Consider the following 25,343-nt stretch of genomic DNA (forward strand, 5'->3'; position numbering starts at 1 on the left):
GTGAGCAGGCTTCCTCAACTCCTAGACACCTGGTTGTGACCTTGGAAGGAAGAATGTTCACACTGGATATGCCAGGTCTCTGCTGGCAGTACAGCAGGTCTAGAGTGGGAGGGAGAGTTGCATTTAAATGTCAGTGCAGGCAGTTGTGCCATAGGACAATTATTCCAACAGGAGACTTAAAAACATCCACACAATCCATGGTACAAAATAATTTCCAGCATGCTATAGAAAATTTGGGATTGTGGGCTGAAGGAAGTCCCAGTGCCATGCCACAGGATGAGAGGGCTCAGGGTCACAGGCACTGCCAACAGCCCTGGGTGGTCACTGCTCAGACAGCAAATTCAGTATCTTCATGGTCGTTGGAAGGAGAACATGCCTGACAAGCTAGACCCTGACAATCTGGCCTTTCTTTCTGGCCACCCTACTCAAAACTTTCAAGAAATTGAGAAATTCAGCTCCAGGGCTATTGCTTTTACCTTAGCAGGTGATACAAAGCCATTCCTGGGGGCATGGACAGGATGAATTCCCCATGCCGTTCAGTTCTCTCCTCTCTTCTCCTATGCTGCTCTTCTGGGGGTGACAAAGGTTCACAGCCCACTCCTGTCTGAAAGTTCCCAGAACCTAATCCTCTGATTATTAGAAACTTTCTAATTGTCAACCTAAATTTATTAATGACCAATTTATAACCAGGAGGCTCAACTTCTTGCTTTTGTAACTGCAGGGCTGTCAGGAAAGATTCATGAGCCCATATGTTGGTCAGACCCTATTTTCAGCAGCCACAATTCAAAGCTCTCAGATTAAATACTGCCTGATTGCTCCATGTGTTAATGCATACGCTTTCCTCCATCCTGGCATCACAATGACAGGACTTTCCTTAGTGCAAAGGTATGTACACAGCCAATAGAGTGTCTTTGTGGTCCCAACTCAAGCATATGCCAATACTCCTTCCAGGAAAAGAAACAGATTGCTGCTGTCTTTCTTTCTCTCTTTCTTTTTGTTTTTCTGGGGGGGGCAGCAGGGATGTGGGGGGGTGAAAACGTTCCATGCATCAGTCTGTGTTCATTTTCCCCTTGTTTTTATGTTATCCTGCAGGTTAGAGCTGGAGGTTTGCTGAGGTGCTCTGAGGAAAATGAAGTGAGATGCTAAGCTTGATGTCCTCTGGGCTCCTGACGCTGGCACACAGCAGATCCAGGAGGGCAGGCTCTTCCCCCAGGATCTGGCCACATGCAGAGGTAGGAATGGACCTCTGGCAAGTCTTGGAGAGCCACAGTCACACTCAGTGGGGAGGCAAGGCATGCAGCACCAGTAGCCACCAAAATTTATCTCAGGTAGCAATGCTCTGTGCTCCCACCTGGCATTGTCTGTGCTCCCTTTCAGGCTTCCTGGAAGCTGCCTACAGTTTTAAGCCATGCAGGGAGTTCTGGATGGTGCAGGAGAACCTGTGTTCATCCTAGCCCTGTCTGTGAGGTGCCAGAGCAGGCAGGGACGAGCTGAGCTGCTCCCTGCAGAGCCCCACCACACGTCCTTTTCTCTGCCCAAGCACCTCCACAGTAAGATGAACTTGGACAACTCCTGCTCAGGAGGCCAAGGGAATCAGCCATGAAGCTCTCTGAACCCTCAATACTAACTCTTAGTCTCTCTAAACTGAAGTAATTTGTGCATTAACTTTGGAACTCTTCAGGATTTTTTTTCTGTAATGATACAGGGTTTCCAGTGACTTTTCCTGGCCACCTTCCATAAAGCCACTAATGCCTTAAGTTTTATTTTTCATATTATCCAGATTCTGTACTGCGTTAGTATATAACTCTGAACTTCATATAAAGTGCTAGCAAATTCTCTTCACAGTTTAGTTGGACAAAACAATCCTTTTCCAGCCTGAGAACCAAGGACACCATTGCAGCTTCAGGCCCAAAAAGTATAAACTAGGAAAAATTGAGGAGAGCAAACTGGGAGGATGTGATTTCATAACCTGAAGCTGTAACTGGACAATTAACCTCAATATGTATATGGACAAAAGCTTATAAAAGTGTGAAAACTTGTGACCCATCGTCCTTCCTGGGTGTAGCCTCGGCCGTGCTCTCGTACTGCCCAAGGTGCATTCTCTGAAGGCCTTTTTAATAAATACCTACTTTATTCCTTTAACACTGTCCAGCCTCTAGGTAGCCTCTCAAGGTATCAGCACAAGTGGATGGCTAGGCAAAGCCTTTGTTAAGAAGAATGAGGAGCTATGAGTGCAACAACTGCCAGCTAATGTCAGTCAAACTCATCACCCTCCCGAGGAGAGCACGGCATCTCTGCTGGCAGGGCACCTCCAAAGCAATGGACACAGCACCATATGTCCTTTTCATTTTGCAAGTGGTGTAATTTACAGGGACTGCTGTACATATTTGATGAGAAACTGTCTCAACAACAGATCTCAAAATGAGACATCAGTGCTAGAGCTTTTATATGCGGTGGGATGGAATTGTTCTTCATCCAAAATCCCGTATTTTCAAACAGTGATCAAGCAAAGGATACACAGACACACGCACATTTATTTGCTAGTGAAGATTGCAGATGGTCCAGGATTAGTGGGAAACAAAAGAATAGAGATCTGAACCTCTTGATTTACATGGTGACAGTCAAAAAAAATAAGGTGTTTCAGATTCATTGGGGTGCTGGGGTTTGTATCTAGAAAGGACAAAGAGAGAGGAAGAAAATATAAGGCTTAAAAAGGGAGGATCCTGCCTTGGGAAGGACAACTGAAGAGGATAGAGGTGCCTGGGGTGAAATACAGATAGAAAGTCAGTGTTGAACTTCAAGCTGTTACAGCAGCTGCTGGGAGCAATGGAACCCAGTGGGATGGAGCCCCGTTGGGACACCCATGTTGTGCCACTTGGAAGGTTCACCCTCTCCCATGGACTTGGGAGGCCACAACATGGCTGAAGTTCAATTGTTTCCAAAAGCTGGTGGAGGATGGAGGCTGAGACCCTTGGTGATGCAGAATGGTCAGCTTTTCTTGGAGGAGCAGGCTAGGAAACAGTTCCTTCTCTAATAACACAGCAAATGTCTTGGACATGGAACATGGCTGGTAAGATTTCTTTTTTCCTGGCTGAACATGGGAGAGATTTAAAAATAGCCCTTAGGAATTAAAAAAATGAAAATATAACCCTAACTCATTTGACTCAGCTCATGTTCTGTAAAAACAATACTGTGTTCTGACAAGCAATTCAGAGTTTGTAGTGTTTATCTAAAATGTTAAATTGGAGGAATGAGTAATCACCTCTAAAAGACTTAATAACTCTTTGTCCCTTTCTCCATATGCTTGTGTTTGAGTCGTGACAACAAGGAGGATACAACAGGTATTTGTGTGAAGTATAAAGCCTGTGCACTCAGGGAACGTGTGGTTCCTTTGCAGATGTTACTGTTTCCTCTGGCATCTTAAACACTGCTTACAAAGGATTACTCTCCCTTCAGGATGTGACCTCTCTGCCTTTTGTCTTGAGTCAGACAAACGGTGACAGAGGCATCCCAGCAGCATTAATTTACTCTAATTACTGCATTGGGGTGTGCAGCTTCTTCAGCATATTTATGAAAATTCAATGCATTCCATAAATTACTTGGGTGGGCTTATTTTCATGTGAACAATGAGGAAAACCTGAGATGCACGAGTTGTTCCCACACACAGTGAACTGAAAGAAATCACCCACATCCAGGTTTTTCTCTGAGTTAGGGATTCTTGCTTGTCTCCTGTGGCGATACTGATTTGGTAAGTGGGTCATGGGTGCATGTCACACTTTGAAACAAGATGCAAAACTCAGTTGTACACCTTACCTGCTTCTTAGCATCTTCTGTGTCCCAGTGCCAGACCCAGTCTGAGTCCAAATCTCTCTTCATTCTTCTTGATGCCTATTGCCTTAATTTCCCATCTCTTTCATACCTCCTGCAAAGAAATGGTGAAATACCTGGGTTTCCTCTACAGTTCCTTAGTAAAGCATTGAGACCCATTACCAACAGATACAGGAGACAGTGGAGTGGGAAGGGAAGATAAATTTGAAGGCTTTCTGAATGGCTTGTTTTTAATCAGTGCTTCATAGGTATGATTTATCTGGGCAGGGTTTTGGTCTCAAATTCATTCAAGCTCATAATTATCTTGGCAGATGTGAAAAGTCATATTCATAGACCCTCAAATCCATTAGAGCCTCACACTTTTCTAAAAGGAAGAAAAAATCCTTCAGCTTTACTTTCTGAGAAGCAGAATAGCTTTCTGTTTCTTGACAGCTCTTGAAATCTGTCCCCTTTCCACTGCCTGTCTTTAGTTCCCAAGGGAGAAATGAATGCAGGTCCACTGGGACAGAAAGGGAAAGAATAAAAAATCAGCCTATTTTCATCCTTCTGCAGTCGGCATTTCTTTATGAGGACAAGCAAGTGGAAAGGCAAGTCAGGGTCTATGAAATGGAGTCAGGGTTATACCAGAAGATTCTCTAGTGCCTACAGTGGAGTCATTTGGGGGATCTGCTGTGGATGTGCAACAGCACCCACAGCCTTCTTTGGTCTCCATTGATTTCCTTGGATTTTGGCCTACTCAGAGAACCCTACGGAAAGGTCTCAGCTCTCCTGTTTCAAAATACTTGCTCCTGGCTAAGCTGGATCTGTCAGGAGATACCAGCAAATGGAGCCCCCCACACTGCTGTCCTGTGCCTTGCAATGGGGACAGAACAGCTTTTCCTCCTGGCTAAGTTCAAGGGGAGAGGGATCAGGCTCGGGAGATCTTTGGTACTGGAAATTGTAGGTCAGCTGTCCTGAGAACCTGGTGAGAGACGTGGTTGTTTTGGAGCCTCACATTTTGTCTGCAAGGTGGGTGCGGACCCACCTCCCTGCTCTCCTCCATCTCCCTTTGCTGCCTATATCTCTTAGGAGTTTCTTGGAGTGGGGATTGTCTCTCATCCTGCAGAGATGATGTCTGTCTGATTGAAGGATTGGCCTCAGCTAAAGTCAGGGAAACATCAGGGAAATCTCCTGTGGGTGAGTAGGAATGTCTGTAAGAATGTGATGAGACGTGGTCAGAGCATAGAAAAGAAAAAGAAGAGAAGAAAACCAACTTCCACTGTTCACATATTCACTAATTTTTAAGAATGCAGTAGCAGGGATGCTACATATGGGATCTGGGGCTATGCTGGTGGGCTTAGGACTATCCAGCTCAGGTACAAGGTAGTCACAGTCCTGTGGATTTGGGGAGTCCTCCTCAGAAAACTGGTTTACAATGCAGTTCCTTAGGTCTGCTTTTTAAATCTGATTTTTGCACAGTGAATGTCATTAAAAAGCAGGGAAAGGAGTGGGGAAATAAATTTTTTGAAATATCATAATGTTGGTTTCAAGGCCCACTAGATTTATCTTAGTGGTTTGGCCACCAAACACTTAATTCTGCCTGTCACAGCAGCCATCCAAGCCTGTTTCTCATGTCAAATTTCTCAGCTGTCAGGCGTGCATTTTAAAGGGTTATTTGTAGGGAGAGGCAATCCAGAGAGACCAGCCGGAGCGCTTGGCCTGTCACTCAAGGTTTGCGGTGCCACCACACTGACAGGAATCATTTTGACAGAAAATTGCATATAAATTGAATCATTTCAAAATTAAGAAAAGGAGATGAAAGCAAACGCTTCCGAAATGAGGTGCCACCGACAAGTTGTGATGCACAGGGTTCAGCCTCTGGAGCCCTGCAGATCCCTCCCCTGGCACTCGCTCTGTCTTCGGGCAGGCCATCTTTGTGCCAAGGCCAATAGTAGGTTATTGCTAATTACTTCATATTGCTAATTGCATTAGGAGTATTAGGTTATTTTCTGCCCCCAGGGAACAGGCCTCAAGGGAAGGGTTTTGGGATGTTCAACGCTGCAGTGTTCAGGACAGGTGGGGGTCAATGAGGCTGATGGTGGCAGTAAGGAGGGGATGCAGAGCTTGGTTTCTGCACCACTTCCTCATGCCCAAGGATGGCATGGGGTGGGGTGTGCTGAAGCCAAAAGCAGGCACACTGCTTTGGTGTATAACCTTCAAACCAATTCTTTTCTTAGCTAATGTTTGGAGTAGCGGTGGAAGGGATAGGGAGATGTACCATATTAAAATAAGATGCACTCAGTAAAACAAGAGGGCATGAAGGCCCTGGGGCACTGGGACTGGCACAAGAGCACACTGGGCAAGAGCACTGAGTTGGCATAATTGTTTACACCCACCAAGCTGCACCACTTTGTGAAATATCGCTGTGGACTGTGCACAGTCAGTGAGCTAGAATGGGGCTCAGGGACACAGGAGCCTCCTCTTGGGTCTGCCAGTAACCTCCCGTGCTGCCTTGGTCAAGTGACTTGGCCCAGTTCCCCTCAGCCTCATCCTCTTGTCTTTTTAGACCACCATTTCTTCATTATAGCTCACAACAGCCTGTACTGTGGCTTTATCAGATTTTTTAAAAACACAAATATCAGTAAAGAATGATGCTGATCAATCTGGTTTGTTTTATGGTTTCCTGGAGAAGGTGGTTGCACATGTCAGGGAGCTGGAAGACCCCCACACCTGAGACAGAGGGTCTCCTCCTGTCCCCAAGCAGGCTGGTTGGGGCTGAGCTGGTGAGGGGCTGGAGCAGTTGGCAGTGTCACCTGCCATGGTGAGGCACTGATGGGTTTTGCTTGGCCACAGCCCAGAGCTGGAAGGGGAACGTTATATGAAAAATAAATGCTTTGCAGCCTGGCAGCTACCTGTGTCTCCTGCTTGGCCATGGAGGGCTCTTGAAACACTCTGCTTTCCAAAGCAATGCCTCCACAGCCTGTTCTCCCAGAGGCCTGAGGAAATGGTACCTAGGATTCACCCTACACCAGGTGCTGGGTCGGGGAGCTGCACTGGGCACGGCAGGGCTCAGCAAGCTGCAGTCTGCACTGCTGGTGTGCTGAGAGTCCTCTTCCCCTGTGCCCCTCTCCTGGCTGCCTGCAGGCACTGTGTGCCCCAGAAGAACAAGTGCCTGAGCACCCTAAAAATGGTTTTATTGCATTAATGCCTTTTAGGCAGATAAGAAATCTTCCTCCAGGTCTGTGTCCACTCCAGGCACTGATGTGGCACAGCTTTTTGCTGGACCATTACTGAAAGGCAAAGAAATGCTAAAAAAGACCTGCAAAGAGCATTTCCTTGGGCACTCATGTGCAGACCTCTGGTTTGCTTTCCTGGCTCTGGGGGCTCTGTAGCCCCTGGGGCTCTAGTTGGCTGGCACTGGGGTCACTGTGAACAAACGGGCTTGGGAGGAGCACGTGTGCCTTCATCTCCTTCTGGCTCAAATTTGCCCTTGGTATTGAAAAAAAAAAAAAAAAAAAAAAAAAAAAAAAAAAAAAAGCCAGCAAAGAAGCAGCAGGAAGGGCTTTTATTGTGAAAAAGAGACTTTTCAAATGCCTGTTCCCCCTTCCCAGCCTCTCCTCTCCCCTCCCCACAGGGAGGTGGGTCTGGGATGAAGCAGAGTTTGAAAACTCGCAGCTGAAGTTTGAAGGGTGTCCCCCCGCCCAGGGGGAAGCGGGGGCGTGTGGTGACAGGAGCCCGGGAGCCCCTGCCATGCGGGGCTGGGCAGCAGGGACAGCGGGCAGCCCCGAGGGGCACCCCTGGGTGACAGCCCCCGCCTGTGAGTGATGGCCTGCGGAGAGGAAGCGGGCTGATTAGTTGCTGGATTTTTTTTTTTTTTAACCTGCTATTAAAAAAAAAAAAAAAATTATATGTTCTGTGTGGGCTCCTGGTATCGTATGGAAGTGCCACAGGCGGCGGCACCCGAGTCAGGAGGTGACCGTGTGCCGTGTCGCCCAGAGGCGGTGAAGCACATGAGGAGGAGCGCATCGGCTGCTGCTGCTGCGAGACATGGTAGGATTTAGGGTTTCCTTGCTGAGCTGATGGTGGGGAGCAACGCTGGGTTTGCCCCATGGGATGTGAGGTACAAGGCGTGTCCTGGATGTCTCTTGTGCCGGACCACTCGGAGGGTCAGAGCCGGGTGAGGCAGGCGAGGCAGGGAGCTGCTACAGCACGTCTCTGTCCTTAAAAGCATTGGGATGGGCCGAGCAGATTGTACGAATTCGCTAGGGATGCACAGAGCAGATTGCCAGGATGCCCCTGAGGGCAGTGCCTGGGGCTGCTGTCAGCCCGGGAGGTGACCAAAGCCACCTCTTTTAAGTGGCCGGGTGGCCCTGCCTCAGGCAGGAGCGCAGCGCGGGGTGCGGCAGCCAAGTGCAGACAGACATCGTGACTGAGCCGCTCTGTGCTTTCTCTTTGGTCCTGACAAAGCACAGCACTTTCACCAAAAAGCCACAGAATCGGCCAGTTTGGCAAGGGAGAACTTCACGTCCCTCCCAAGAAATGTTGTTCTTCCCCAGCATCAGAAGGTTTATCCACATCTGTAGCGTGCTTCAAACCTTACAGCGGTGTTTCATGTAATCTAGTTTTAGTGCTCCAGTTTGGAACATCCCTTGGCAAACCCATCTGAGGAAGCATGTGCCAGCTGAGCTGGGATGATCCCCCCATGCCCCATTACCCCTGCCCCACCAGGGGACAGGGGTGTGTCATGCCAGGGAGTTTGCACTGAGGCAGAGGGTTCTGTCCCTGCTTCACACTTCAGCCCTTGCCAAGCTTATGTTGGGCAGGGATTGCAAACCTATGATGGATGAGCAGAGGAGATGCTTGGTGCTGCTGCCAGAAACTGGTAATTTGTGTCACTGAAACATTTTTATGTCCTCGAGAATGTGCTGATGACTCCAAGCATCTCTGGGGACAATGCTGCTACGCCAGCCTTCACTGGAGTGTGTGTGTTTGTGTACAGGGAACACTAGTGTCATGCTTTACACTTTCCTACAGTTTGCATAGGCTGCTTTGGGTTTCTTAACTAATGAACTTCAGGAGCAGGAAAAAATACAAGACTGGGGCTTGTGTCACCTATTTTGGGTTTGGAGATAACACCTCCCTGCCAAAGGGAAAAGCAAGGCAACTCTCCCCATACCAGCCTTTAGTCTGCAGTAACATTTTTCTGTACAAGCCTTCACTATGAAGCCTTTCAAAGACAGGTACCTGGTGTGGTCCCCTGTGTGAGAGTGGGGTATTCACTTTTTGCCAGGGTTTTCATTTTGTCTTGAAAAAGGAAGGTCTGCTTCTGCAGTTCTTTCCCTTTTGTGAGCTCCTGTGTTGATTGCTTTGTTTTTGCCTATAATCTGGGTTTGCTCTGGGCATCTGTAGGCAGACAGGGGTGGTCATGAGGAATAAATCCAGGCTATGCTCCCAGTTGATCATTTTGTTGCTTCATTTGTAGCAAAACCCCAAACAAAATGCTCGAGATGATTTTTGACTCCTTTCAAAATCACCGGGAGGGTGCCCCCTCGCAGAAAGGCAGAGGGATGCCAGCCGTGGGATCCCGTGTTGGTATGGAGAGCACGCTTGCAGCCGGCTTCTTGTTGGATCCGGCCGCTGCTCATGCCTGACCTGCCTCAGCAGAGAGTGTTGGGGATGACTGCATTACATCTTCTTTCTTCTGGCTTCAAAATCCACCAGAGAGTAGTTTCCAGTTGCTGTTTGCCTACTATGAGGCACTCTAAATACGAGGGGCTGATTACACTGTGTTAATCCTCTGGCATAGATTCCAAATGCCTCAATTACCCCTTCTTTTCCAAAGCTCAGTAACTCCAGTCCACCTGCAGCTACTTGCCTTGCCCTGAAGGAAAAGCCCCTCTTCTGTGAGCCTGGCTGCACCAATGCTCATACCACATTTGCTCTGCTTGCTCACCCCATGGATTTTGCTAGGTGAGGAAGCAGGCTGGGGGGTGGCTGCCAGCAGGCTTTGCCCAGGATGGGGTCTGCGGGATGCAGGCAGCACTCAGAGCCAAGCAAGCAGTTTTCTTCCCCTTTTTTTCTCTTTTAGATGTAATGGCTTGACAGGAGGAAAAGAGGGTTGCCTTTCTGCAGCTGAGGCTGGGGCTGGTATGAACAATTCTGTTTTGAAGAAAGCCCACAGGGCTGAAAGGCCCTGCTGTCCTCCTCCTCCTCCCTCCCCTTTGGAATCCCACGAATGCACTTTTCTGCTCTCCAGGAAGGGAAAAACCTGACAGTCAGCTCAGGGAAACCCAACTGTCTGACTTGGGCAACCTCCACTGAAACTCCAGCAAGGGAATCCAGTGCTACTCCTTGCCAACACCCCAGAGAGGCTTTTGTGAGCCCTCACTGGGCACCAAGCAAACATTTCTGTTCCCTGGTGCTGGTCCACCAGTTAGAAAAGAAAACTGAAAATAAGGAGATCAAAATCCCTCCTCCCCAAAATATATAAAAAACATGACACCCGATAAAATAAATAAAACCAAACCAAGTGCCAAAACGTGTGAGAGTTTTAGCAGCATTCCAGGCATTCACAAGCAGAATTGGCAAGCTCATCATGAGCAGGAGGAAATAAAATGTGATTTTATTGTAATGTATTCCTCCCCATATTAAATACAGCCCAGACCACATTGCAAGAGGAACATGGCTTTCCAGCACCTCTGCTCTTTGCCTCTGTTATGTGTAGAGAAGCTGCAGCAGCACAGCCCCTCTGGGGATGCCAAACCAGAGCTGGTGAGCAGCCCAGAGGTGCAGCAAGAGAAGCTACCGGGGTGAGGGGAGTTGTGAGGAAGAGGGTCCATGACTCCCAGATTCCAGTTCTTACATCCCTGGGTCTGGACATCCCAAAGGAGTCAGCTCCTAAGCTATGGTCTGTGGCTGGAACCCACTGAGGAGCAGGACTTTCAGTTCCAGAATGCCACAGGAACAAAGCATATTCTTCTTCCCCAGAAGTAAGTCAGGGTTGGAGGCAGTCTGTGTGTGGGACTTGAAGGGAAGGAGCCCAGCCCACGGGCCACAGGCTGCTGCCCTCCTCCAAAGCATCCCCTGTAGAACCCCTCAGAAACAAAGGCAAGACTGTTCAAAATGAGCGGGGCATGAGGCGCAGATGTTGCACAAAGGCAAGCCACATCTGTTTCACTGGGGAAGGGGCCCCCTACTTGCTGGTTCAGCAAGCAGATGGGAAAGCTGCTCTGAAAACTTACGGAGCTGAGTGTAACAGGCTGGCCAGGAAACTGGGACAAGGGGAGGGGGAAAAGGGAAACCTGGCAGGAGCCTGCACAGCAGTGGTGAAGGGAGGGAGCAACAGCCTCCCAAAACTGCTGCTTTCCTTCCTTGACGTCTCTGCCAGGAATTTCTAGGTTGTGCTGCTCTCATGTAAGTGTGAGGGTCAGGAGAATGAGCAGAGGGATAGGTGGGAAGATGAGGAGGACATCCCTTGTCCCCTGAGGATAGTAGGACAGTTGTGCATTCAGGGCTGCCCAGGTCCTCACTGTCCCCTGTGAACATGGGATGCTGCTTCAGGTCCTCAGTGATCTGGATTATTTGGGTGCAGGTTGATATCACCTTTAGTGGTGAAAAGTAAGGGAAATATTTGCACATCCAAATGACAGCAGACCTGTGCATCTCAGTCATGTGTTCTGAAAGACTTCCATCAATTTCCTGGGAGATGTGTCTCCAAGAAGTAGAAGATCCAGCTAAGAGCAAGAGTCTGCAGTAGAAGCCCTGACTCTGAACTTAAATAAGAGAAAGATAAGGCATCTGAAAGCTATTAGTTTGCTTACTTTAAGCAGAAGTGTGGCACCCTGGAGAGTATTTATTTTTGTGGTGCTTTGTGTTGACTTCTGGGATTAAACCAGAGTGGTCCCGAGCTGCACTGTACATAGCACCAGGATGAAAAACTCTCTGTCCATCCCACACAAAGCTGAGTATTTACTGTCTGCAAGCTGAGATTTACATAGTGGAAGTAAGGAGAATTATGAATTTTTCCTTTTGCTCAGAGAAAATCACATGATTTTGGGGTAAGGACGGTGTCCTCACAGGGCAAGCAAGTCCTTGGCAGTACCCTGCAGGGCTTTAGTCCACACCAGGTGCAGGACAAGGTGTGTGTCTCCTCTGGGGCACCCCAAGCAGAAGCCCTGACCTTGAGTGCATCAGCTGCACCCCATGGTGTGGTGTCCTCCAGCCAGGGGCTGGACATCTGTTTCCTTCAAGGTGTGTCCTCTGTCTCCTGCTCCAGGTCTTCCTTCTTCAGAGATACTGAACAGGACATTTGGGTTGCTGGGAGTCTTGCCACTCTTGTAAGCTACGCCTGGAGATGGCAAAAAATTTACAAACCTGTGTTTCTGCTGTACTTCTTTGGTGCCTAACTCAACTGGGAGCAGACAGTGAAATGGGAATAGCACTGTTAAACAGAGCAGTTTGCAGCTATGGCTGAAGATTTTGTTTAAAATGGTCCTTTGGATGATGGATGTGTGAGAAGGAGCTGTGCTTAGCCTATGGCAGAGAAGAACCTTTAGGGCAAGGAGCCTCCCAAAAACTGGAAATAGTCACTCAGGGTGGGAGGTTTAGAGCAAGAAAGAGGACATTTCATCCCTGGGAAGCAAAAAGCTCAAGGGGCTGATGCAGGGCCTGGAGCCAAGGACATGCCAGGTTATTACTAGAGAGAGGCTGTGGAGCTTGAAGGTTTCCAGGTTTTTATAATTTGCTGCCCCAAGGCCATAGTGATAACGGGGAGCTGTGAAGGCAACATTATTTGAGAAGTTAAAGGTGGTGTGTTGGCACCGTCCCTTTGAAGCCGGTGCTCAGACTGAACAGGGCCAACACTGTTTGATCCATTTGTGCTGCTGCCAGAGTGCTGCCCACTGCTAGTGCAAAGCATGCTTGTCTTGCACTTAGGCTATAAATGATCCCAGAAACATTGCAGACTATCCAAAATTTAGCAAAGTACAGCATGCTTTAAGGTTTCATCCCAGGCAATTAAACTTGGTCATTTTATGGTTTGGTTTTGGACATGTTGGTGGGGAGGTTTGTGTGTCAGCTCTGAGGACTTTGCTGACTCTGCAGGGAAGGATCCAGCACCATGTGGTGATGTGTCACATTTCCACCTCCTGAGCTTCAGCTGACCCAGTGTTTGCTGTGACTCTGTTTCATAGGCTTTATGGGAGCAGCCCCCTTTTCCACCTTCTCAGTTCCTGGTTTGAGCTTCCCAAGCCATTTTTTTCGAAGTGGGGCTGGAGGAGCACCTTGAGCAGATGAGCATGGCCTACCTGCCACATCCCTGTCCTGGAGCCAAGCAGGATGGTCTTCAGGGTGTCTGCAGTGTGCTGAAATGTAGTGGGGTCATGGTTCTCCCCTCTGGAAGGGCATTTTTGAGGACACAACCCTTCATCTCTGGAGGATAAAAACTCAGACACAAAGCTGGTGTGGGTCTGCTAGGAATTGCAGTCACTTTGATGGATCTTGAGGCCGGATGAAGGGTTGTCTTATTCCTCATGCCCCATGGCTATGTGGGTGCAAGTGAGTGTTGGTGGAGCTGTCCCCATGTGCTGGGGGAGCACAGCAGACCTGCCCTCCTGGGGAGCCACTCTGAGCCAGGGCTACCTTTGGGACTGGCAATCATCATTTAATAGCTGTCTTTAAATTCCCACTCTGCCAGCCATCTATCTTCCCTGAGCAGGATAATAGAGGGAGGCATTTACGCATTTGAATGATGGGCAACAGATGCTGCCAAGCGTTTCCTTGCCTGGAGTCACTCCGGGGATGAAGAGGTTTTGTCTCCTTCCATGTCCCCTGCATGGTTATAGGTCTCCAACCCACATGCCACGCCCTTAACAAACCAAGAAATCCTCCTGCACAACATGAAAAGGAAGAGGATGATCCAAGCCCGGATCTGATTGATGTGCCCACTCTCCCATTGCACCGCGAGCTGCTGCGAGCACCATGTGTGGTTGCAAGGCTCTGGAGACATTCCCAGAGGTGGGGGGCAGGCAGAGGAGGTTTCCCACTTGTTTTTCAAGCAGTCTTTGTTAAAGCTGGTCACGGCAGGCTGCACCTCCTGCTGCCCAGGCGGTTTTGCGGTTCATTGGGCGGGCAGCGAGCGCGGAGCTGAGAGGGTGAGCACAGCCCTGTGTGTTGCACCCCCTCAGTGTGCACCCAGATAAATGCACGGGCCTGCCTTTAACCTGCTCATCAGCAGGTTGCCTTTGGCAAAGTCCTCTGAGATTGGGAGTCTAGGGCAGGCAGGTGGCCAAGAGTGGTGTGGCCATGGCTGAGCCATCCTGGCTCCTTTGGGCACCTCTTTGGGACAGTGGGGTTTACTGCTGAAGGTGTCTTGCAGTGCCAGTGCAGGGGCAGGAGGACTCTTTTGAATGCCAGAGGAAAGCAGGAATCAATCCAGTTTTCAACAGCCACGTATTTCCGTGGCATCTTTCTAGTCTCAGGGCTGTTTCTTACATTCTTGGATAATGAAGTTTGGAGTTTGTTTTTCTTTTCTTTCAAGCTCAACAAAGCCAATTTGATGCAGTTTGAAAAGAAATTGAAAACAGACTTCTCTGCTTCAAATTCTGCCAAGGTTCAAGCATCCTGGGAATACAATGTCAAGGATAACCCTCCCCCACCTCACCCCCAACTAGACTTAGAAAGTTTTATCTCCTAGCGTTTAAAGCTACACAGCTCTCCACTGTGCCACAGAGCCTGGGCTGTGCTGTATGTCCCTCTGATGAGTGAGAATATATATTATTTACTTATTGGCATCCTGGAACAAGTAGTACCTCTCTAAGCCTTTTTATGGATTTTGCCTGCTGGGAAAAGGACCTAATTTCTGGCGAAGACCTGCTGTACTGTCAGTATGTCAGCCTGGCAAAACACAGCTGTACGTATGGTTTGCATCTCGGGCTGAATCAAAGCCACAGCTTAAACTGCAGCATTTTTTTACAGCATGGGCTCAGAGAAAGACTGTTTGGAAAAGTATTTACCCAGGGCTTGTAAATACAGCATTATTTCTGCAATGCTTTATCACCTAGGTTATTATTAAATTTGCAATATCAACTGCCATAAATAACCCAGAGGCTGTACTTGCACCTGTTTTGCTTCTTTTTATTGTTGATGTGGCAGGGAAAGCCTGAACGGTGCTGGGGAAGGGAGCCTGCACTGACCCTTGACCAGCTTCACAGCCCAGGGTTTTGGGTTTAGGGTGGGAAAGCAATGGGTTTAACTTGTGATACACAAACCCGAGCTCACTGACAAAGAAGACAAAGTGGCTTTGGACAATAGTGATTCCTTAACCACTTGGACTGTAAACTTACTTGACATTAAAAACCCAGCAATTGTTGCCATCCATTTGGCATACTCTGCTCTCTGGCTGTAGGTTAAAAAGGATTTTTCCTGCAGTGCTTTGAAAGTACTCCATGTGGCTCCTCCATGCATTCTACCCCCAGGATACTGGAAATTTTGGCAGACAGGCTTTTTAAATACCCAGAGATGGTATAAGCAACCAGAGGGTTATTATCAGCTGGATAACAAAAACAATCACCCTGAGAATCCTCCGGGCTGAAGAAAAGGATTACAGGGATTTTTGGTGAGAGTGGGATGGGCTGTGTCTCTCCAGAAGGGTGGGACAGGGGAGGTGCTGGAAAAACATGCCCAAGAAAGCACAGATTGGGAAGGGACTTCGCTCAATGCAGATAGGAATACTGAGGTTTACAGTTAGCCCTATCCTTTGGGATTGAGTCCATAGATATAACTGCTGTTAATTTGGCATACTTTGAAGCCAGAGGAACAGATTGTGAGACACTTACAGTGATGATTTGAAAGGAGTGTGGGTATCAGGATACCATAATCGGCCCTTTATATGCCACAGAGTTATTTTACTGCAGTTAAACTAGAATTTAGACATTGCACCTCCCCTAAACTCTTGATCAGGAGGCCAGACATGGATTGCAGGTGTTTGGGAAAGAATGTGTGGCTTCACTCTGCAGAATTTGCTTGAAATCTGGGGCACAAAGGTTTTGAGTATCTGAGCTCAGGTGTTGCCTGTGTCACTTGGCATTGGCTGTGGTTCCACAGCAAATCATTATCCCATCCAAGTAGGAAAGAGCTAGAATCACAACCAGCTGCTTGATAGAAGTCCTGCTGCCCCTCAGGGTTCTTAGGGGTGCTCACACTCATCCTCTCCCCAGAGAGGCACCTAAGACAATGATTTAACCAATGATTTAACCATGTAGTTTGATGTTTGGGACAGTTAATGCCAAGCCTTGAATAACTCTGCTGGTGATCTGGGACAGGACATCCTTCTCTGGACAGTCTCACCCTGGACTAGGTCCTTTCCACTCTGGGAAGAGATAAAGCAGAGGTCTCCTGGCAGGTCCCAACGACCTGTTCCAGGCAGCCCCTGGTTCCTGGCAGAGGCTGGTGTAAACCCTGTCTCAAAAAAAGCCTTCGGCCCAGCAGATATATTTTGCTGCACTACATTGTGTTTCTGGGAGAGAAGCAATTAAGTGAGAGCTATAAAGGTGAATCACTCCAAGTGCATCATCAATAGCTCTTATAAACTGCATTAAATCTGCTCAATCCTTGAAAGGGAGGCATGGAAGGAGCACCCCTACGGCTGAAGCCAGTGAGTTGGTGGCTCCTCTTACCCACCTCAGCTGATGTAGTGTCTGCAAGGGGTGTGCTTCTCACCAGGGGGCTGTCTGAAGCAGCCTCCCCAAGCTGAGGACGTGGAACCTGATGGATTTGAGGATAGTGCTGTGTCAACTCATAAGCTCATGCACTGGGGTTGCCTGGGGCAGCTGCTCATGGTGCAGGAGTTGTGCTGGTGATGGGTCCCTGTAGTCAGTGGGAGCCTGTGGTCCTAAAAGCCCCACAGCTGGAAATGCTTTTGCTTGCCCAGCTGCTTTCTGGAAGTAATTCTGTCTGCTGGCTCTCACCTCCCCAGCTTTATAGCTCTTTTTTTCAAGCTTTTCCTCTTATAAACAGTCTCTTATCCCTTCTTTGGCAATATATTGTCCTGCTGTGTCTGCCATGGATATGTTTCTGCTTCCAAAATAAATAATTGGAGAAAAATCTATCCTCTTGACCATTGCTTTGACTTCCAATGTGGGTTTGAGCTGCTTGCAAAGCCTGTTGAAAGCAGAGAAATGGGGCCAAGGTGCTTTTTGTGCCTCCAGCTTCCTGAAGTGTGTGAGGCTGTCCTCACAAGTGTGTGAGGCTGCCCATTCCTGAGTGAATGAGGCATGGGTGCAGCATGGTCCAGGGACTGGATTGGCTTGGAGAATGTCTGCCATCTGCCAGGGATGGGGCCTCCACAGCTTATCTGAGCAACCTGTTCCAATGCCTCAACACTCTCAGAGTTAAGAATTTTTTCCTAATATCTAATCTGAACCTCTCTTTCAGTTGAAAGTCCTTTTCCCTTGTCCTGTCACTCCACATCCTTGTAAAAAATTCCTCTCCTGCTCTCTTGTGAGTCCCTTTAGGCACAGGAAGGTGCTGTAAGTTCTCCCCAGAGCTTTCTCTTCTCCAGTCTGAATAACCCTGGTCCTCTCAGCCTGTCTTCCTAGGAGAGGTGTCCAGCCCTCCAGGAGTTTGTACCCTTTTTTTTAAAACACAGCCAGTCACAGGCCCTGACTGAGACTAAGAGCTACCTAGCTTTTGCCAGATACAGCGATGGGCAGAGCTCCAGAAGCCTTGTCTCAGCACACATTGAGATATCTAAATTATGGGTTCAGTGTGCAACCAGAATAGGAGCCAGTGAGGGTCCCCAGAGTAAGGTCTGAAAAGTAAAACCTCTTAGGAACTGGAAAGTGTTCACATCTAGACAGGAATTTGCTCTGGTTTGGTTTGTTTTCTTTTCATTTCTTGAATCTTTAAAGTGAACTATTTGACCACAAGAAATTCATTGCCCATAAGGTCATCCTCTACCTCAGCACGACAGATATGGCAACCTCTGTGTGGGGAGTGAGCCCTGGCTCTGATTTGCTTCTGAAGGGACTGCAGCTAAATTCTGGCACAAATCATGGCACAGTGGAATAACAAGCAGAGGGGCTGCTTCTCCAAAGCAAACCCTACCGAGGGCTCTGCCTGCAGTAACACTCCAGCATCACTCCACCTTTCTGTCCCCGCAGGCCCAGCGACCGTGGCGAAGGACGGGGATGAAGCCCCCAGCCCCAGCAGCTGTCGGGGTGCTGCTGGCCCTGGCCCTGCTGGCTCTCACCCACCTGCCCCCACCACTGGACCACTCCCTGCTCCCGCTGCCGGCCTCGTCCCCCCCAGGGCCCCCGAGGGAGGTGGCTGCCCCCCTGTCTGGAGGACGAGCCTACAGAAGGCACCCCATGCCCCGCACTCACCTGCAGCAGGAGCAGGCTCCTGGCTGGAGCGGGAGGTGGAGGAGGCTGGAGAGGGACGCTCCCCCTTGGCTCTCTGCTGATGACCTCCAGAAGATGTGGCTGCTGTCCAGTGGGCAGGTGGTCTCCAAAACCCGTGTTCCTGCCCACGGGCAAATCATGCGAGTGAGGCTGCGTGCCGTGGGGGATGCCAAGGGAGATGCCAAGGGGGATGTCTTGCCGGCCAGCCCGGAAGGAGACTGCCAGGATGGGTGCTGTGGGCTCATCAAGCGCCCTGGGGACCTGTACGAGGTGCTGGCCTTCCACCTGGACAGGGTGCTGGGGCTGAACCGCAGCCTGCCCGCCGTGGCCCGGCGCTTCACCAGCCGCCTCCTGCCCTACAGCTACACCGACGGCGCCCTGCGCCCCATCATCTGGTGGGCTCCTGACCTCCAGCACCTGGAGGATGCCAACAATGACCAGAACTCCTGTGCCCTGGGATGGCTGCAGTACCAGGAGATGCTGCAGCCCCACAGACCAATGCTGGTGGCCAGGGACACTCCCTGCTCCAGCATCCCACACAGCGAGTGGAGCCGCCTGGCCCTCTTTGACTTTCTTCTCCAGGTAGGTGACTGAGGCCACCTGTTCCATCAGCTGTGGCACCCGGGTTCCCCTGCACCTGCATCTATATTGCCTGACCATGGTCTCCTGCTGCTCTGCGGGGTCACATCAGCTGTGGTTTCTTGGGATGTATTTTCACTCTTCAGCTGATGGGGAGCAGCAGAACTTTGTGCAGAAGCACTTTGGCCTGAGTATGGTCCATGTTTGGGACTTGCAGGGGAAACACCGGCAGGTTATGGTGAATCTGTCCTCATGTGGGCGAGCTTTCTGCTGTTCATTTTCTGCTGGCAGAGGCCTGGGACATCCCTAAAAGAGACATCCCTAGGGTATCCCTAGGGATAAGCAGCATATCTTGCACCAGCCCCATCACATCCAAACTCTGGGATGTGCTGCTGGCATTGGAAATAAGGAGCCGTGCCTTGGACAGCACTGCCTTCCTCCTCCTCTGCATTAATAGCACTTAATCTTCTGTCTGGAAAATCATAACCTGCTGCTATGAGGGATTACAACAGTATCCCAGAGAGTTACCAGGTCTTGGAGGGCAGCTGTGAGGAGGCAAAAGTGATTTCTGTGGAGAAAAAGAAAGCCTTTTTAGGCACCTGGGGGCTGATTATCAGACAAGAGAAAACTGCCTGAAAGGACAGGTATTAATACAAATAAAAGAAAAAAGGGAAGAAATTTTAAACCCCCAAACTACTAAAATATGTTTTCCTTATTCTTTCTCCTTTTTTTTACAACTATGACTGGCAGAGGTGGAGCAGTTCTGTCTGAGCTTGAAAATATTTTAGCTGAAGCAGCCAGAGAAATGAGATGATTAACTAATCCCCTTCCCTTCCCTGGGCCAAAATACCGCTGAGTGAGTGGAAAGGCTGAGACTGCAGGAGAAAGTATCCAGTTCTAAGGAGAGTTCTTCCTCAAGGGCTGAAGCAGTGCAATGATAAATTCAAGGGCAATCCACAGGTTCTTCTCAATAATTCTAATGGAATCCTCCCATGCAGACCAAGTCACATAAAGGTAAAGAGGATATTATAGAAGTGGATTAGCATCTTTCAGAAATGGCTTTGGCATCCCACAGCCTTGCTGGGGAAGGAGAAGTTGGTGAGATTTGAGCCCTGTTGTACATTGCAATTGAAATCTTGGTAGTTTTCTTCAATTTCTCTTAAAATTTGTATTTTTCTATGTTAATTTATATTTGTATTTGCCGTAAGGGAACACCCCATTATGTGCAAAGTTTTAGTGGGGGCAAAATGCCAAGGCTGGTAGAAAAAAGGCAGCTGCTGATGGCTTTGTCTTGCACTTAAAGACAGACAAAACCAAATCAGCTCTGCAGCCACATCCCTGCCCTGGGACACCTTCTTCCCAGCCAGGGGGAGAGAAAGAAAAATTTCCCTAGGGGAAGCTGTCCCAGGCTGAATCATAACTGGAAAAACCTATCAGACGCAAGGGGATGCCTCAGGATGGGCATAAGAGGGGCTGAAGGTGAGCTTCTGGTAATGTTTGATCTTGGATGGGATAAAGTGTGGTTCATTTATTTGTGTTCTAGCAGTAATACCAAAATTCCCATGGATTAGAGCTGTTTAGGCTCTGGAAGGAAGAAATTAATACCAAAAAATCAGGGGAGGGCCAGGGGAGGGAGGGCTTGTCAGCATGTCAGGGCATTCTCTGCATCTCCACAGCCATCTGGTCCCTCTCCTGGGGCTCCATTTAGACACCAGATCTGCCTCCACCTCACACCTCTGCGGGTTCAGCACCAATCCACCTTGGTTTCACAGGTGCTTGTGGGTGGGTGAGTGGAGCGCTGAGCCTATTTAATGTCTCTGTAAGTTCTCTCAGGTTGTCTTCACCTTCTGTGCAGCCTGCAAAACAACATAGCAGGTGAGAGAAAATGGTGTGCTGAGCTCTCCAGTAGGCAGACCGAGGAGATGCGTGGAGGAAATGTGATATTTTCTTCTACTTCCATATGTTTTGTGACAAGATGCTCAAGCACATTTTAGCCGGAGTGTCTCCCAATGGAGGCATACTGACCTGAGTTCTTCATTAAGCCTCAGAAAACAGAGGGGATTGAGAGGCTTCAGTGTGGGACTAATCCTTCTTCTCAATGGAATGACCATGGAGATCACAGTTTGTGTTTCCCTGCAGCATCTTCTCCAGTGCTTGGTCAGCGTTTGGTTCAGACTGAACTCTGTGCAAAGCACAGCCCATTATAGATAGCTTGTGATAATTACCACGGTGAAGGGAATAGGCAGCCTCAGTGGGTCACTTGGCTTCTATCTCATTGTCACCTGTAGACCCCTTACGGATCACCTGAGACCTGCTCCAGCCCTCCCAGTGGCTCCAGGAGCCACTCTGCACCCCGAGCTCTGCCTCCTGGGCTGGCACCAGCAATGCCGAGCAAATCAGCGAGTCAGACAGTTTCATGCTGCAACCAGAAAATATATTTATTTTGTACTTTATATATTTTTAATATATATTTCATATATATTTAAAGGAACATATATATACATGGGTTTTTTGTAAACAGGCCTCAAGATCGGGAGGAGGTGAGGCAGCTCCCCTACATGTCAACACATGTCATGTCAACACACAGCCATGGGAAGGTCTGTTGACAGCCAAGGTCCTGTCTGCCCCACAAATCACCCCAGAGGATGTACCAGCTGCTTCTGACAAAGCTAAGGAAGCTCCATAAATACTGAGGCCAGGTCTGGCAGAGATTTATGTCTTTTAAAAGCCCTTCATCCCTCCAAGAGTGTGGTTGAAGCACTGGAAGTTGTCAAGCAGCTCCAGGGTTTCTGTAGGGAACTGGGATGGGAAGCAGGAGGTTTGACAGCCTGGACAACATGGAGCCTTAGCAGCACCTGCAAATGATTAAACACAAATGTAGCTGAAACAAGTCACTGTGGCCCTACTTAAATGTCAGGCATGCTCTGTGTATTCACGGACTGCTTTTTCCCTTGCTGATACTTTTCCATTCATCTTTCCATTGAGAGCTGCTCAGGTTACCATAGGGATGGATGAAAGATTGCACATGTGACAGCAACCTGATGAAACCATCATACAGAACATCAGGACTTGGAAAAATAAATTATTTTTGAGGTTTCAGACTCTAGGTTTCCTTGGGTGCTTTGTTGTTTTTTTTTTTATTCATTCATCATTGTGTACATCTTCCCTTCATTGCAGCTGGAAGCACAACGCCTTCAGTCTGTGCAGATACAGAATGTGGAGGTCCCAGGTGTCTGAATTCTATCAGAAAAGCCTGTCACCATCACCTTTGTCATCACCTTCTTCATGCCAAAGAGGTTTTGCACGTGTGCTTCCATTAGTCTCACTCACCAGTGTATGCAGCTTTTCCATCGTGCGTCTCCTGAGGATGCCTAGAAATGTTTCATTTTCCTCTGTACAAGAACAGCTCACAACAGGACCCCCGTGTCCCAGGCACATGTCCCTGTTAAGATCCCCAAATGTCTCCTGCAGGTTCATGACCGCCTGGACCGCTACTGTTGTGGGTTTCAGCCTGATCCCTCTGAACCCTGCGTGGAGGAAATGCTCCACGAGAAGTGCCGGAATCCAGCAGAGCTGGTCCTGGTCCACATCCTGGTATGTCTCCCTGCTGTCCAAGGCCTGCTCTGGGGCTAGCATGGAGGTGTCTGGGAGGTACTTGTAGGACTGAGATGGTGGCAAAGGGAATGTAGGTCCCATGGTGATGCTGGTCCCTGGTGGGAGGTATGCCCAGGCACGGAGGGACATAGACATTGTCATCTGTGTTCCTCCAAATACTCTCAGGCTTTCCTACTGCATTAAAAAGCAGCCTAAAGCCCCACACTGGTGACTCTGCACTGAGTGAACTTTTCCTTGCCATCCTGCTGGCAGGTCCGGAGGAGTGCACCGTCCCGCCTGGTGTTCATCGACAACGCGGGCAGGCCACAGCACCCTGAGGAGAAGCTCAACTTCAGGCTCCTGCAAGGCATAGACAGGTAGGAATGTGCACATGCTGAGCAAGGGCTGAGCTGGCACACAGGGGATGTTCCACAGCCGTGTGTGTGCTCACCTTCTTGCTGATTCTGGCCTCCTGATGGGGCATCCCTCTGAAGGGGGATGGATGTTCTGGATGTCCCCAGAACAGGGTGGCTTTCTAGGCTCTCAAAAACATCCCGCGTGTCCCTGTGCTGAAACTAACTCTTTATTTTGCTCTGGGTGGCTGATGGCAGGCTCTAAAGCCTATTTCCCCTCTTTAATTGTCAGCTGAACAAAAATAATGAGTAATCAGGTATTTCAGCATTTCTTGTGCCATTGCCCATGAGGCATTTTGGCATGCTAGAGGCATGATTTGGAATTTGGGTTTACCCTGCATGCTCACCATGGGTAGAGTTTTAAGCAGAAGGTTTCCTGTGTTCCTCTGGGAAAATAGGCATTTCCTCTTGAAGCATCTTTGCTCCAGTGCCCGGCTGCTCCCTCCTTCTCTGCTGAGCTTTCCCTGGATAACCCCTTCTCTCCCTGTCTCTTCTGCTCCTCCACTGCAGCTTCCCAGCAGCGGCAGTGGCCACGCTGCGGTCGGGCAGATTGCAGAGCCTGCTGCTGCAGTCCCTGCGCCTGGACCGGCAGCTCTGGGAGAGCCAGGGGGGCGCCGAGGGGCTGAGACCCCTGCTCCAGACCATTGACAGGCGGGCACAAATCCTGCTCCGCCACATCCAAGAGCACAACCTGACTGTGTTTGAGGACTCGCCACGCTGAACCAACCTCCGGCTGGCTCACGGTGCCTGCCTTGCTCACCCAGCAGCCGTGGATGTACCTCATGCCCTCGGCATGGACGTTATGAAGCTCCGTGCCGGTGCTTGGCTCTCCACAAAGGTGTTTCCCCTCACCTTGTAGGATGACCTGGAGAAGCAGATGGAACCACAGGGAGTGGGAAAAATGGGGAGGAGAGGTCTCCTAAGACAACCCACAACTGCTTGAGAAAGGCAACAGTCATCAAGTTATGGTCTCAGCATGGATTTTCAAAGGAAGGGTGCATCCGTGAGGTTTTTTGGATGCCTTTACTCACACACAGACAAACACACAGCAACTATGATAACTGGAGTCTTGGACAGTGGAACGGCTGACAGGGACCCTGGAAAGAGTTAAAGAAGCAGTGGAAGAAGTCACTGGCAGCCTTTCCATGACTTGTACTGGGCTTTTTGATGATGCTTTCACAATTTCCAAAATATCCTGGATGGAGGGGCAGGGAGAAAGCAGAGGGGAGCTTTCTAAGTGGATTGAACAAAGACAAGACACTAGAGCTGAGCTCTGCCTTTCCCCCTGCAGAAGAGGGGACCTGTGCCTGGGAGAATGTGAGCCACTGCCTGGAGCTGAGACTAGGCAGGACCTTGAAGCTCAGCTGCCCTCACATAGCCCATGGTACCATCCCCAGTGAGAGCCATGTGCTGTGTGCCATGTGCCGTGATCCATGCATGTGCCTTGGTAGGCCTGGGCTGCTGCCAATGCTCTCAATGTCAGATTTGAAGGTTTAAATCTCTTGTTCACTCTTTGCCTTCACTGTCAGGGGATTAAAGGCAAAACTACCCCACTTTTGAAAAGAACTCCTGGCTGCTCTCCTGGGTGTGACTGCATGTAACTCTTCCCCAGGCTTGCAGAAATATGTTTTAACAAAAATGCCAAGCTATTTTAGCAGAAGGCAGTCGAGTGTAAAATGCTTTCTGAGCATGCTGGCACCTCTGGCAGAACCCATCCTGTCCCTGTCACCCCTCAGGCTCTTTCCCAGCAGCCCATTCTGATGAAGCACAGCAGCATCCCAACTAGGCAGGTCCTCAAGTGTCAGGGCTGAGAGACAATTCAAAATCAAAATGAACAGGAGGAAAAGAGATGCAGGGATGGGTTCCATAATTCCCCACAGTGTGCTCCCAGCTGAGTCATGCAGTCAGTGTTTGCCTGGAGCAGACAGTTCCTGGCCTGTGGGTTTATGGTTTGCCATCAGAAGGTTTATTAAAGGCCTCCATTTCTCCAGTGTTAAAGGCAGAGCATCCATTGCTTCAGGCACTCCAATTCACTTGTGCCTTTGGAAAGTCTCAGTGAGACTTGCATGGATACCCAGCTGCACCATGGTGCAGCTGTCCCATTGCAATAGCTTTGGAGCACATGGCCACCCATGCAGTGGGAGAGGAAAGGCTGGGTATGGATCCCTTCCCTGCTCCATCCTTCTCAGCACTATGTCAGTTTGAGAATCTGCTTTAACACCCATGCTGATAAGCACAGACAATTACCTTTTTCCCCCTTTTCCCTCTTGCTGAAGAGGGTGAAGCGAGACGTGGGTGACATGAATCAACAAGCAAGCACGAGTGCTCTCAGGAATTATCAGCAGCCATCATCACAAGCACAGCAGCATCCAAAGTGCCATCAGCTTGTTCCTGGAGTCCTGCCCTCCAATTAGCCAGGGAGGGCCTTTCCCCCAGCACTCTCTCCAACCCCATGAATTATCACCCTATTTGCTGTGCCATGAGAAGGATCATGGTCATGGAAACCCTGCTAAAGCCAGAATTATAAGGATTTATTACTTGGAGATGAGCT

The 25,343-nt window shown here is 49.2% G+C and overlaps 1 protein-coding gene across 1 annotated transcript; it reads left to right on the forward strand.

Annotated features, from left to right (window-relative positions):
- Window positions 1–18,173: 18,173 nt before the first annotated feature.
- Window positions 18,174–23,516, forward strand: GASK1A (golgi associated kinase 1A). Its single transcript, XM_021525911.3, has 4 exons — window positions 18,174–18,788; window positions 22,257–22,379; window positions 22,653–22,756; window positions 23,303–23,516. Exons 1-4 carry the CDS (start codon window positions 18,174–18,176, stop codon window positions 23,511–23,513), a joined length of 1,053 nt encoding a protein of 350 aa, XP_021381586.3. The 3' UTR covers window positions 23,514–23,516.
- Window positions 23,517–25,343: the final 1,827 nt, after the last annotated feature.

This window comes from Lonchura striata, chromosome 1, assembly GCF_046129695.1.
Source record: "Lonchura striata isolate bLonStr1 chromosome 1, bLonStr1.mat, whole genome shotgun sequence".
Lineage (NCBI taxonomy): Eukaryota > Metazoa > Chordata > Aves > Passeriformes > Estrildidae > Lonchura > Lonchura striata.